Below are 15,492 nucleotides of genomic sequence, written 5' to 3'. Positions count from 1 at the left end.
CTCATGCCTGCCAACAACAGGCTTATTTGCAGTGAAGGTTGACCTTCTTCAGACTCGTATATGTTTTTCTGATTTCATTTGTTATGCCCTTTATGTTTGCATGAATGATTCGAGCCAAGGTCAACTCCATATATATGGAAACAGGTGGCGCCCTCCCCCCACCCCCATGTACACTGGTAAAAACAGACACTGTGCAGTCTGGCTAAAACTTTGTGTCTCTAACCTTTGAAACTTGGAAGAATGGTTCGACCTCACTGCAACACAAAAAAAAGATGTATGAATAATGAGTGGATCTATCAGCATGTGTCATATTGTATCAGAAAAGAAATGGATATGTGGCCTTATTTCTGTCATAAGTATGTGTGAGGTAGGACTTTTTATATGACAGCAAAGGAAAGCCATGATATTTTGCATGCTTATTTGGCTGATTTGCTGCACATGATTGAACTTGTTTAGGGATTATTATCTGTATCTGTATATATTGTATCTTTCTGCATATCTGAGAATAACTTCAAACAATATTTCTGTGTGTTGACTTGTGCACTTTGCAGAAGCGTTCTTTCTATTTCTACTGTTGTGTACTAGAGTATCATTGTCTACTAGCGAAGATTTGTATCGCACAGTTATCAAAACATGCATGCATCTGTGAGTTACGATCAACATGACCACCAACCCAAAGTCCCAAAACATAATGGGTATTTTTGTATGGAGGAGGTTAAAGCTTTCTACACAGTATTTGTACAGTATTTGTTAATTGACAACCAATATTGCTCACTACTCTCCCCGGTCAAATGTGATGTGTACAGCCTTCATGTTGGTCAAATGTAAATTTATCTAAAGTGACGTAGAGAACAGTCTTCCTTCCTTGTATTTTGTTTATCTGTAATGCTACAACTGTGTCTGTGTTATTTTTGTGTCAGCCAAAGTTCAATTAAGTTCATCAGATTTTGCTTTATCTTGCTTGGGAACCAAATAAACGTTAGTTTAGGTTCATTTCTAGTTTGTGCCTTGCAGTCTATTTTTTATTGTTTTGCAGAAGTGACAATATTGTGAAGTTTTGGTTGAAAAAAGAAGGCTGTTTTTCTCTTTGCCATAAGCAGAAGACAAGAACCCTACCTATGTCTGTGTTTCATTATTTTATCAGTTTACACACACACTTGAACAGCACAATACAAAATCTATTGTTTAACCTAGCTACACATGACCATAAATTTGTCAAACTTTGTGGTGATGGTTTTTACATCCTTTCTAATACATTACATTTTCTACTGTCAAAACAAAATAACGTGTAGGGCCTACTGTTACACAACAGATACGGTTTAGATATTGGTTTAATCACAGAGGAGGTAGTTCATGTTTAACCCCAGGGAGGATGTGTCTGCTTTATAAGTCTGTGCTACCACCTGGTGGAGATACAAAAACTTACTGGGACTGGCGATGTTGATTTCACAAAACGCCATAACAAGTTTCAAGTTTCACTGCAATCCCTTTAGCTACTATGAGCCCTGTTTGTTTGTTGATCTGCCTACCATGTGACAAAGTGGGTGCTGTTTGTGTGATTGTGGATGGGGTGAGCTGCAAATAAATAGCCCTCCATAAGGATGAATGCAGTTATCAAGGATCATGCTCAAATAAAAACAACTGATCCCAATCATGTCCATTGGTTTTGCACTCCACACTCTCATTATAAGCCATTGCTGCTAGCAGACCTTACAAAATACTCTACCCCCATTCCTATTCAATCAATCAAACATTATTTCTATAGATATACATTAATTTTTTTTTTTAATTAACCAGAGTTGTAATAGGGTAGGCGTAATAAGCTATGCTTCAACCTATGCCTTTTCGGTCCAAATTTTCTTTTTCTGTTTACTTATTGTTTATTCAGATTGATATTATTTTTCTTTATTTACTTTTTTCTTTCTGGTTTGTTACTTTTCTTTTAATGACATGTATTGACCGAAATAAACTAAACTAAACTAAACTAAAAACAAAAACAAAAAAACTATAGCACTTTTCATTTACAGTTAAAATGCAACACAAAGTGCTTTCCATAATAAAAAATAACATATTCCTTCCACAATAATAAAATAAGGAAAATGCAGTTAAAAGCAAGACTAAAGGGGTAAATTCAGTTTGCTTATCAACACTCTGTTGCCCTGTCAAGAAGGCTGATTAATAAGGTGGGCTACGTGCTGCCTTTTATACAACAATGTTATGAGAAGGTTTATTCTTCACACACAAAATTCGCGACTCTAAAATGTTTTGTTAGACACAATAAATATGCATAAACAAGTTGCTCACTCCACCACCATGGTGTGACCATTAACTGGACCTGGGGCGACATGATTGATTAATTGTTTACTTACTGTGCTGTCTGGATGTTGTATTACTGTTATGTCCTGTACATTATTGTCTTGTCCTGTCCAAGTACCGTGTCCAACATTGTTTTTATTGTTTTGTCTTCCTTGTTTGTGTAGTGCACTTTTATGTATTTCGCCATATGCATTGTATTTATTGTTTTGTTTTTATTTCTTGTGGTGTACTGCTGTATTTTATTTATTTATTTATTTATTTATTAGGGACGTCGGACGCAAATTAGCCGCCTGGCTATAATCCGGCATATTTACAGCAGTATTTCTTTTAGTTATACTAATGTTCATTAATATGCACTGTCCCTATTCAAATAAATGCTATTCTATTCTATTCTACCACCACCATCATTTCTATGGTGGCCGTGAACGCACCGCCCGCCCGGCCTGCTGTAAACTGTGTGGTGGCTCGGCGCCGCGGTGGATCAGCTACGTCTCGTAGGGCGGGCCTTCCTCCGTGCCGCTGCTACAGGGATACCAAGATGGAAATTCAGGGGCTCTCTGATGCCCAAAACATTCACTCTCAACATGGCGCCCCGCACAGAACCACTTCGTCTCCACTCGGATCGACCGCGGCGTCGAGACCTCGTTACCCCTGCGACGAAAACGAAGCGGACGACGGACTCGAACTGGAGCTGCTGCCTGAATCACAAAGAGACGACAACAACAACAACAGGCCAAGGACATCGCCACCCTTTCGCCTACTGGGGGAAAATGGCAGCGGAGAAGCAGCAGCAGCAGCGAGCTTGTCGTCAGTTAACGTTAGCAACCGAGCAGCGAGCTTGTCGTCAGTTAGCAGCAAACCGCAACCAACGGACCTTAGCAACCTTAACGACAGACTTGGTAACGTGAACGCGGAGAGGAAGAATGAGTTGAACGGACTACTTTGTGCTCAGGAGCCGATCAGAGCTGCCTGGAAATACGGTATGGACACTGTGGGGGATCATCATCATAGTGTAATGCAAATAGAGCTGCCGCTGTTTGAAGGGGAAGGGGAAGAGGAACCGATGCCGCAGCGGCAGCTAACGTTACCGTTTCCAGGTTTACGGCAGCAGCAGCAGCGTGAAGAGGAGGAGGAGGACGGCGCCTTCAAGCCGCAGCCGCCGCAGCCGCAGCAGCCTTCAGTGGCCGGCCGAGGCGCTGCTGCTCCGCCGCCGGACAACAACAACATCATCGGCGGGGCGGACAGAGCCACCACCACCAACAACAACACACAGGAGTTGTTTGTCGTTTTCAACGTCGTTCAGGATGACGGCGGCAGCGGCGAGGAAAGCCGAGCGAAACACCGAGCGGCTGTGTTGTCCGAGGACTGCGATAAAATAACAGAGGGTAATAATAATAATAATAATAGACGGCAAGACTGCGCTAGTAAGGCAGCAGCTCCCTGTGGCTCCATGGAGGTCGGGGGAGGAGGCAGCAGCGGTAATAATAATGTACTGATCTGTGAATCTAACGACGGCGTGAACTGTCTCGACACCCACCAGGCCTTGAGAAAAACCGAACATGTTCTCAATTTACTAAAGGGTAATTCAGTCACGGGGGGAAATGCCAACAAACAGGGCGGTGTCTGTCATCAAACTGTCGAAGACGTGGTTTTGACAAACAAATATGGCGATAAGATCTGCGGCCAGATTTGTACCGAAAACGACGACGGTGGTAAACTGGGCAGGGAGCTTATTTCGCCGCATCAGTCCCACATTATTGACGAGAGCAGTGCCTTGATTTCAGGGAGCTCGGGCATCGTGGAGGCCATGGATACCTCGGACTTTATTTCGGATTCAACGGGGCTGCAGGACAGTGCACACCCGGTCACGGCCTCCACAAGCCCGCACGCCAGCGAAACCTTTTCCGGAACTATCACGATAAACAACCAAAGCATCATAGTGACTATAGAAAACGGGATACTGACTCTCGCTGCTCCGCCAGAGGGGCACGTACGCAAAGACGACGACATGGTCAGCTTGAAGGAGCATCTCGGCATGAAAGATCACGAGGATATTGTTCTTCTCAACTATGACAGCGGGACTAAATCCATTGGGAAGATCAGCACCTTGGCAGTGCCCACCAGTGTCAACCAGCAGAAAGAGCCTCGACCTGGTTTGTCCGTGAGCGACTCGGAGCTGGCTCTGGTGGATGACTGCTCCCTATCGGAGTTGGGCACTTCTCTGGACTCCTGCTCCATCGTCAAGCAGGAGGCAGGGGTGCTCTGTGCTGTCAAAGAAGCCGATTTGGTCATCCCATCGCCCAAAGCAACAGTAGCAGACTGCGAAAACGAGGACTTCCAGGCCGTGCCACCGATCAGGTCCAAGAAAGAGACTGTGACCTCCTTTGGTTGTCCAGAACCCGGCTGCTCCAGCACATTTGACACGCGTCAGAAACTCAAGGTTCACCTGCTGAACCACGCAGAGGACCCGCGGCCCTACCAGTGCACCGTGGAGGGCTGCGGGTGGGCTTTTGCCACCTCTTACAAACTCAAGCGGCACCTTCAGTCGCACGACAAGCAGCGACCACACACCTGCCAATTTGAAGGCTGCGGGCGGCGTTTCACCACAGTGTACAACCTTAAAGCTCACGTCAAAGTCCATGAGCACGACAACTCCTTCATCTGCGAGATCTGCAGCGAGAGGTTTCGCAGCGCTGCCAGACTTGCCAATCATCAGAGGGTCCACTTTGAGCCGCAGAGGCCCCACAAATGTGAATTTCCAGGTAACAACAAGCTCATTTGTGGTGTGGTCTGTTTCTAATGTAAATTTACTACACCTAGTATGACTTTTGATTTGATCATGTATGACTGCACAAACAAAAGCATTTGGAGCTGCTAATGTGTAAGTAGATGGTAGAAAACCATACACATGACAGCCATGTTTATTTACTTCATCAATTTAATGTTTTTCAATTCTTGTTTTAAGGAGATACGTTGGGTAATTAGTTATAATGTCCACTTAATTCCCTTTTTAAGGCTGAATACATTAAGTTGAGTCTTTAAAAACCTGTGGTTGCAATGCACTTATTGTGAATATGTCGAACAGTTTTTTTTTAATGCCATCATCTACTATTATTTTCCTATAGGCTGTGAGAAAACTTTCATCACCTTCAGTGCCCTCTTCTCCCACAATCGCACTCACTTCAGAGAAACGGGCCACTTCACCTGCTCCTTCCCAGGCTGCGATAAGACGTACGACAAAGCCTGTCGCCTCAAGATCCATATGAGGAGTCACACTGGTGAGTAGAAACTAGATCTGAGTGGTGAAACTTTCCCACCACTGGTTTAGCAGTAGCTCTAAGCAAATCTTACTTTTTAATTCTACAGTAGTCAGCAGTCAGGATAAAAAAAGATGTTCAAGGCTGTTTTTTTTTTAAAGAATGAGTCATTCCCTAATCACATGATGCCTTGAATGTGTTGCTCTCTGTTCCCTGCTTTCAAAATAGAGATGCTATCACTGTATGTTCCCCAAACTAATAGGTCTGAACTGTGCTGCATGTGTTGCTGCTTGCAAGGAGGGTCAGCTTGTTGGCAATTACAAACCTTCGATCATGTGCACACAGTTTAATAAACGGACAATATCCTGTTTACAGGTGAGAGGCCATTTGTCTGTGACTCGGAGGGCTGTGGCTGGTCCTTCACTAGTATGTCAAAGTTGCTCCGACACAAACGGTAAGCTGACGAATCATTAGGGCTGCACAATTAAGTGGCAAAATGCAATATCCAGATCACAGGAGCTGCAGTTATTTTTTTTTTATTGAGGTAAAATTGTCACAACACTTTTATGCGTTACCAGCACCATAAAGGTTGTGGTGGCACAAAGACACCCTGGCATCTTATTTATTGGATTATATTGAAAAGTAAAAATCAAAATTGGTTTCATCACTGACATTATACCTATAGTGATGTATGAAAATGTTTCGCTGACCACCCATTCTCCCTCTTTGTGTTTATCAGGAAACACGATGACGACCGTCGTTTTGTCTGCACAGAGGAGGGCTGTGGAAAGTCCTTCACCCGCGCCGAGCACCTTAAGGGTCACAGTATCACACATCTGGGCACCAAGCCCTTCCAGTGCCATGCAGAAGGTCGGTACCAGTAACATCGTTTGTTTGGAGAAAAGTCAGCACTTAGATACATTCACGTGGTATTTTTTAAATATGAAAATGATCAAATCAGTTGTAAAAGTATAGAGAGTTGTTGGTTATTTTGTCCCGTCAGTGAAATATGCTGCGGGTTACGTTTGCCATTTGAATTTGAATTCTTTCTGAACATGTGATAATGTTCTGCTGCTATCTTCTGTGTGTCTTTCCTCAGGCTGTAATGCCAAGTTTTCCGCACGCAGCAGCCTGTACATCCACTCCAAGAAGCATAAGCAGGACACCAGCACCCTGAGGACACGCTGTCCTGTGGCAAACTGCTCCAAACACTTCTCCTCCCGCAGCAGCCTCAAGAGCCACATGCTTAAACACCACCACCTCAGTCCTGGTAAGTAACGCTAGGTGGTGACTTCCAATAGATACATGACAGCAAACATTTTCTGTGTGTTTTGATGATTTAGTAATGTGTTAATCATGTTTGTGCAGCTCCAAGTCCTTCTCCCTTAATGTTGCTTTTTCACTGTCATACTCAGATGTTTTGAACCAAATGGAGACCACGCCCACCTTGACCCCCAGCAGTGAGCTCATCAGTTCCAACTCAACAACAGTTACTGGGTCTGGTATCGCCGGGGGCGACCAGCTCACCAACTTGGACCTCAGCTCTCTTTTCTCCGCTGTGCCTGGAGGCGCGACGCCCGCAGGCAGCGGGATGGGAGTGGGGATTCCTGTTGGCGGCAGCGGCTCTAACAGCACTTTCACCATGGACCTCTCCCTGGTCAGCTCAGGGATCCTCACGATAGACCCCTCGCCGGTCGGGACCACCCTCGGTACCAGCACTAGCACCACGTTGGCTAAGAATGTGGACCCTCTTATCCTGGCAGCCAGCGCTGACATCGCCCCCCACCACGGTCTGGAGGGAACCGTGGGCGACGTCCTGCCGCCACAGGGCACCCTGAACCTGGACGACGTTCAGACGGTCACGCCGGAGGCCCTCGGGACCCTCGCGGCTCTCACCATGCAGGGCGCTGGCTCCTCGGTGGACCCCACGCTACAGCACCCACTCAGCTCCTCCAGCGCCCTGAGCGTGGAGGCCACGGCCGCTCTGGCTGTGGCTCCGGTGGCCGAGCTCCTGGCTTCCCCCTCCACGGTGGTGGAGGTCGGTGGGCAGGGGGGAGTGGGGCCTCTGATGGGCTGTGTGGAGGTGCTGGGACCCCCAGAAGGAGGAAAAGTCCTCACTCAGTTTGTTTTCCCAACTCACAGCAGCAGCTTCAGCCCTCAGAAAGAACCAGAGCTCAGTGCGGTGTCACCAAGCACCTTCCTCGTGAGTAGCCACAGTTTTTTGGATTTGTTGACTGTATCTTACGGCGTCACTCAGTACGTTTACATGACACTTGAAAAAACCGAATTATTGCCTTAATCCGACTATAACTGGACAACTGAAGTGCATGTAAACACCTTAGTCCGACTGAAATCGGAGTTGGAGAACTCCGATTAAGACACCCAGATAATGCGATTGGAATTCGATTTTCTCCGTCATGTAAACACCTTAGTCGGAGTATACCTGGACAATGCATGTGCGCATGCTCCACAACAGTAGAGACGGCACCAAGTGGAGCAGAGAAGCCGCCCAAACCCCGCAAAGTAAAGAAAAAAAAACCAACGTCAGCGCAGATTCAATGCATTTCACACAGCGCAACCAGCCAGATTGTTTTATTAGAGAGAGAGAGAGAGAGAGAGAGAGGAAAAAAGGAAGCCCGTATCCTATTCTCAGCGCGAATCCGGCCCAGACTGGTGCGTCTGGTCGGGAACTGCAGTTGAGAATTTATTATTAAGCTACTAAGTTGTTTATATTCAGTTTTTTACGAGGTGACAGAAAAGTCAACAGGACAGGAGGCGTATTAACCCGCTGAAACAACGGGTGACGGCGCATGAGGGGGCGGACCTCGTCAGTTATTCGATTTTCTCAGTTGCATGTAAATTGAGACAAGGACAGAAGTCCGACTTGACGCCAAAATCGAATTTTGAACATAGCTCGATTAAGCTCTGCATGTAAACGTAGTGACTGCATTTGGAATAACTAACTTCAACTTAAGGGACAGTTCAACATTTTGGCAAATTCGCCTATTGTCACAATTCCTATAGTCATAGGAGTAGGTTCATTACCTTTAACTATTGGTGCATGTTATTTTGAGATCCGCGGGGCAGAGACACGAGCTGCTCAGTGAACACAATGGAGGTGAATGGTGCAGGTCCCCTGTCCCTCATCAAACTGATCAAATACACACTCCAACAACTCCAAAATGCTCCGGTGGACAAAGTGTGACCTGTACATTCACCACGCTATGAAATAATAATGTAACATTACGAGACGGAGTTGTTTTCGAGGCAAATGCGTAGCCGGAACTACATTCCCGACATGGCTGCTGGGCGGAGTGATTTCAAAAGTGCAAGTAGTTCCGAGTATTTGTTTCCCGTGTCGTGTCTCTGCCCCGCGGATCTCAAAACAACATGCACCGATAATTAAAAGTAATGAACCTACTGCTATGACTATATTGATTATGGCAATAGGTGAATTTGCCAAAATGTTTTTTTTTTCCGCAAAGTTGCTAAAATTACAAATAAGTAACCACTAGAATCACTGGTAGATCGATGATCATGGAAATGATTGTTTGTAGCTAACGTGTACCCATCTTGTGTGTCAGGAGAGTGGAGGCTCAGCCAGGACGGACTACCGAGCCATCCAGCTGGCCAAGAAGAAGAAGAAGCAGCAGAGAGGCCCATCAGCCTCCTCTGGTAATTCACACTTAGCCCAAACTGCTCCTTCAATCAATCAATCAATCAGGCTTTATTTGTATAGCACTTTTCATGCCCATGGCTGCTCAAAGTGCTTCACATGTTAAAAACAAGCAATATAGGGCACACATGTTAGGGAGACATAGGCCTACATAAATTCGCAAACACATACACATTCACACAATAATTTTAGAACAATGGATTTTATCGGGGAAACGCTATCTAATACTCACTCATTTGCAGTGGGGAAAACACTAGATAAAATGAAGTAAAATAAATAAAATTAAGAAGAGGAGAAAGACACTAGGTAAAATAAAGTAAAATAGATAGAATGAGAAGATAAGAGAGATACTAGATCAAATGAGGTAAAATAGATAAAAAGTAAAATAGACAGGTGTAGTGGGATAAAAATAGAGAAAAGAATGGATGAATTAAAATAGAATAAAAAAGATAATAATAGTAAACAAATAAATAAGAAAATAAGATAAATTGAATTACATGCATGTTTCAGAATAATAGAAATAGTACGAGTCAGTTAAAAGCACCTTCAGACTAGACGGACGCTGACGTCGACTGTGTAACAGCCGCTCATGGTGATGTTGTTTTTGTTCAATCCAGGGAGCTCCAGCCAGAGAAAAATGAAAGGAACGAAGGCGGCCGTTGCCTCGGCGCCGCTGGCTCCCTCGGGTGCTCGTTATGGTGAGGGAGCCGCAGCCGGCAACGGGGGCCTGACTCTGCGTGATCCGGTCACCGGGGCCCAGTACGTCCAGATTCAGTTGTTGCAGGTGAGATATCTGGGTATATACAGCAGGGCTGGCCCTAGCATTTTGGTGGCCCTGAACAAGATTTTTGTTTGTGGACCAAATCACTGGTTAAAACTGAATACAGACGTGTTTATCCCTCTGAGGTTTGAGGCCATTTTCTCGACTTTTACATATTTTCTTAAATGTATCTTTTTAAGATACTTGCAGATGTAACAATACTCAAGTGTTTTATGTCTAAATATTAGAACCTCCGCTGTAAGCACACTGAGGCCAGTTTGTCCTAGAACACTGTAGAAAGAAATAATTTAGGCCAAATGCTGGAAATTTGAGGTCTGCTTTTTGAAAAATTTCAAATCCCTTGTGAAAACACTCCTTCAGTCATGAGAATGAACTGTTTTGGTGCTTGAAATAGGATATGAATACAGTAATAGATAAGTGTAGAAAACAAGTCTAAAATGAAATTTTGTACTTTTTGAGCACAAATATTGTCATTCTGCCGTTCTATTTTCAGCACATGTCTCAAATGTGAGATAAAAGAAGCTGAATATTGACTTCAAATTACATATAAAGCTCATAGCGTGCGTGCAGACCTCAGGATATTTAAATGACTTGAATGAACCCCGGTACCTTTCTGATCATGTGGCCCCCCACCTAACGGCTGTGGCCCTAAACAACCGCATACAGTGTTTATGCCAGCGGCCGGCCCTGATATACAGTTTGTTTCCAACTAGTCTGATGTACGTGTGTCGATGTGATGTGGCCATTTCCCTAAAAGAGGTGCATAACTGTTATTGCGAGAGATGCTGATTTGAATCGTGTGCGCCTACAGGACGACCCGGCCACTGACGGCGATCTGGCCTTCCAGCTGAGCTCTCAGCCCTCCAGCTCACACTCTCAGCTCACTGTCGACCTGCCTGTCAACATTTTACAGGTGAGGGAGCATTCATTCACCATTCATACAAGCCCACTTAGTCATCCAATGATGTTTCAGTGTGTTTAAACTTGGATTACTTGCACAAAGTCATAAATGTAGACAGGTTAAAGATACCGATACCATTGCTAACCTCTGGTTAGATGACATATTGTTATTGTTATGAAATATTGTTATATTATGCAATTCATACACCAGGCAATTCAAAGTGCTTTACAGAGGCATAGAAATACATTGAAATAGAAAAATACATTTAAAAGAAATAGAAAGATATAAGATGGTAAAAGACAATAATTATAACAATCAGAATGATTAAAATCATTAAAGGAAATGCAAGTGAACTTTCCCACACGGGCAATGGCAAATTGGTGAAATAAAGGCTCAAGCAATATTCTTTGGTTAGAGGACCAACCATGTCTTTTTCCTGGATGGTGCAACACTGTGAAATTAACTTACTGTTGAAGTTCTACATGAAGTCAGTTTTATTTATCGTTAATTGAGCTCTGTGACAATATTCACAGGAACCCTCAGTGATGGCAGAGGACGACAACACCTCCGACAACTCCCAGTTCACAGGAAGCACAATCAACCTTCAGGACCTGGAGTGACCGCCGCATCTGCTGCAACGATCAATTTCTCTGGCACCTCGTCAATGTCCACAGTTTACATCAACAAACATACCTTGAGATGTTATATCTGCCATTAAACTGTTGACCGGTCTTTTCCCAGGACTTTGAAAGGAAGCCTTTGTGGACACATGGTCGATAGGATTTAAGGGGAGGGTGGGGTGGGAGGGATGTGGTTTCACAGATAATGCACCTTGATGTGAGGATGTGAGGATGTGAGGATGCTTGGCTCAGAAGATTGTTGTGTTGATTTCTTCAGTCCAGTTTGTACCAAAATCAAACCTGAGTGCACTCAGAGGCTGTCCTGTGGGTGTCGACAGTAAACGGTGTCTATTCCATGGTGCCACATTGCCACTCGTGCACTCCGTGCGCTATCTACGCTCCAGTTGCCTTACAGACACCTCACACTGTGCACACCTCCACTGGCAGGTTTTCTTCTTTCTTTGTTGCTATTTTGATTTCTTAATTTTTGTTAGCTTTATTTTTCTATGGCAGTACCAAGTTTAAAACATGGTTATTCATGTGTTTATATATGTATGTAATAAGTTACTACCTTCTTGTAATAATTTAATGTTTGTTATTTATTATTTAGCTATGGGTTTACAGAATGGCAGAGCCAAATACAGATTAATAAAAGAAATAAAGCACAATCTGAACAGTTTTTGGAGAGGCCTTCATTTCCCTTGAATGATGTTTCTACCTTATTTTTCTGACATTTGACATTATATACATATATTATTCAAAGGAAAGCTTGTACAGTTGAGCTTATATTATTAGAGTGGGAACAGTGAAAGATAACAAAAATTAACAGCACATTACAAATTGGTCAACATCGCATTCATAACCATGCAGACACATGTACACAAACACACAGTTAAAACACTTCATGTAAACAAACACAAATAGAAGAGAGTTCAGAATTGGACATTCGTGTATCCAACATTATGCTAAGCAAACTTTGTAGTAAATATTGAAGTCTGAATGTTTTCAAACTGACATGAGCAGTCACAATGGATGTGTTGTGGGTAATGGTTGAAACATCAGGCTGCAGGTATGAGCTGCTGGAATGGGTAGGATGATGGTAGAGGTAGGATGATGAGTTTGGACATGCCTTTTCAATACCTTTCTGTAGAAGTTTTCCAGGCGTATCCAACTGGGAGAAGACCCGGGGACAGACCCAGAACTCACTGGAGAGATCACATATCCCAGCTAACACCTCAGGGTTCCTCCAGGAGGAAAGTGCTGCTGGAGAGAGGAGTGAACCTGACTCAATGGAAGAAAAGGCAGTAAAGGCACAAATGGAAAAAAAAAAGTTATAGAATAGATATTGCCACCGTATGTTAGGTATAATAAATAGTGTGTAAAGAGAAAGTGGAAGAAGAGATGAAGGGAATGGTGGAAAACTGATCATCACTGTAACACCCTGATATAGTTAATTTAAACCTTACTCATGATGTCCTTTATCCATATTCCGTAAAAGGTCAAGTTATTTTTGGTTCGGTCACAGGGTAGTGGGATTAAGAGTGCCCCCTCCCTGTGCTAAAGAGCCACTTCACCCAAATCTATGAAAATATATGAAACCTTTTTTTTTTTTTTTTTACACACTACTATGTCTGAGCCACAAGGTGGCGTCCAAGTCCTATAGAGCCTCCACATAGAGGACACTGTCTGGCTAATGCATGCTGTAATATACAGCCATAAAAACCCTCATAAGGGTATTTTAACATTATGATAGTCAAAGTCTAAATTATAAGAAAATGTATGGTGTTGAGTAGCTGTAATATTACAAATTTACTGTAAACATTTGATTTTCTTGTTGCCTGTTGATTCTCACCCGGCCACCTACATTTTTAACCTTTTGACCCCATTACATGCACATAGTATTTTCCTGAAATATATGTAAAAAAAAAAATATATATATATATATATATATAATAAAGTTATTATCCATCTGACCTGTACAAGCACTACTAACTGTTTCTGTGCTGTTGTGAGTTGTTCTGGATCATTCATTCTCCAGTGTCCTCCACCTCCACATTTGCAGGCATTTGTTAACTCAGGCTACCTTATTATTGTTTAGCACTGTATTAAATAATATACCGGTACACACAATACCTTTACTCTGTTCCAAGAGCTGCCCTTATGTCTTGACACAAATAGTATTTGGTTAAAATGACATACTGTACTGTCAATAATATGGCTGCAAATAAACTTGTATGGCAGCTTTTGGATGTTAGGTCCTAGAATAGGTCCCACTGAGTTATATTGATCTGAGTGGGGTGAGATGTTGGATATTTGCAACATGAAGGACAAGTTAAAAGTGGAGATTGAAACTAAGTGTGTGGCCAAAGGGGTACAGTAGTAGTCCTTTATTTGCTCTTAGGAGTCTTCTTAAGCTCTGCTGTCTCTTCATCAGGCTTGTCCTGCCATAACTAGAGGGAAACTGGAACCAGATTTCAACATCTATCATCTGAAATCAGGAGCGTCCGCATCCCTGGGGAGACAGAGACAGGGAGCAAGAAGTAGGGCAAAGTGACTAATCCTTCGAATCAGCAGCATTTCCATCCCTGCGGACCAAGCCTATAATCTGTGAACTAGGCATGCTCCCCACCACCCGCCTGCAGGCACAGTCTCGTGGATTCTGACTCCAGCTGTTTGATGGTTGGATTAAGGGGTCAAGTGGGATCAGCCAGACATGCTGCTCTGCCCGCTGCACAACATGGTAGACCTAATAACATCCATTTACTGTAATACATTCTGTTTTCTGTAAAGCACACACTCACTGACTCGCTCACCCCCCCCTTAACTCAATATTTTCTCCATACTTGATGCTCCAAAAATGATATGCATCCACAATTTTGTGCATCTTACTCACTGGTGCTGGTATAGGACTATATTTCACAGAACTTCCTGTCCACCTGTAGGCTGTCTTTGGGTTTCTCACAGACACATTTCCACTCAGGAGCAAGAAAGAGAGCGATTGATCGATCACTGTATTGTAAGTTAACAACAACAATGTTATTTGTCCCCAATGGGGCAATTCATTTGCAGGAGCAGGGAGCATAAAACAACATACAAACACAAAACACAGATGACAGTACACTGATGTAAACAATGGACATAACGCAGATGGTGACAGTCAAAAAGCAATAAATAATTGATAATATTAGACCAGGGCACGACTATAATTTGCAGCGTCAACACTGTGCATCAAAACACTATCTTCCACTGAATCTAAACTCATAATGTTAGCGGATGTTTCATAAGTAAGTCACACAAATAAGTCACAATTTTATTTTCAGGACAAACACATGGAAAAGTTTTTTGTAAAAAAAACAATTCAATTAAAATACTGTAATAATTCAGGTATCATTTGGACCTTTTTCTATGTAGTTTGAATTTACTAAAACGAATAGGCTAAACATAAGCAAACAAATGAGTAGATAATTAATCCTATACAATCAAGCAGATTAATCTAAACAATAGCCTAAATAAGTGCCAACCTGTGAGGCACTTTTAAGACAGTTGATGTTTAGTTTTATGTGTCGCCTCGACAAATCAGAGAATCACATAATTGAGGCTCTATTAAGCCCATTGAAAAGCTGCTACCGATTCACTTCTAGGCTAAGGTGGCATTGGTGCAATAGTCTGTATATTTTATGAAATGTATTTTTGTACTTTCTTTTTATTTTTGTACTATTTATATTGTTTGATTGTGATATGGACCTGTGTCTGAAATAAAGTTTATATATTTAAAATAAATATCTGCTATTTGATATTCTGAAGCCTTGTGAAATCATTACAGGTGTTTTCGTCCTCCGCCGACCCACCTCCACGTCTCTGCGCTGGTTATTACCCGTGATAACCGTTTACAACTCTCGCCCCACATGTTGTTCCACGCAGCGGACAGACTGTGACTGACA

At 43.1% G+C, this 15,492-nt stretch overlaps 1 protein-coding gene across 1 annotated transcript; it reads left to right on the top strand.

Annotated features, from left to right (window-relative positions):
• The first annotated feature begins 2,817 nt into the window (after positions 1-2,817).
• Positions 2,818-12,230, top strand: LOC146987396 (zinc finger protein ZXDC). The gene is made up of 10 exons (XM_085776566.1): positions 2,818-5,078; positions 5,442-5,594; positions 5,949-6,027; positions 6,313-6,443; positions 6,673-6,843; positions 6,989-7,776; positions 9,158-9,248; positions 9,867-10,033; positions 10,842-10,943; positions 11,465-12,230. The coding sequence occupies exons 1-10, from the start codon at positions 2,855-2,857 to the stop codon at positions 11,549-11,551; spliced, it is 3,993 nt and encodes a 1,330-aa protein (XP_085632692.1). The 5' UTR covers positions 2,818-2,854; the 3' UTR covers positions 11,552-12,230.
• The last annotated feature ends 3,262 nt before the right edge of the window (positions 12,231-15,492 follow it).

Source organism: Trachurus japonicus, chromosome 5, assembly GCF_045865225.1.
Source record: "Trachurus japonicus isolate A0001 chromosome 5, Traja_1.0".
NCBI classification, from domain to species: domain Eukaryota; kingdom Metazoa; phylum Chordata; class Actinopteri; order Carangiformes; family Carangidae; genus Trachurus; species Trachurus japonicus.
The sequence above is the reverse complement of the archived record's forward strand: the minus strand, read 5'-3'. Positions and strand labels throughout refer to the sequence as shown.

Coding starts and splice junctions, on each gene's coding strand:
- LOC146987396 (XM_085776566.1), top strand. CDS start 2,855: ATGGAAATTCAGGGGCTCTCTGATGCCCAAAACATTCACTCTCAACAT. Junction 5,079..5,441: donor CCACAAATGTGAATTTCCAG/GTAACAACAAGC, acceptor ATTTTCCTATAG/GCTGTGAGAAAACTTTCATC. Junction 7,777..9,157: donor TGTCACCAAGCACCTTCCTC/GTGAGTAGCCAC, acceptor CTTGTGTGTCAG/GAGAGTGGAGGCTCAGCCAG.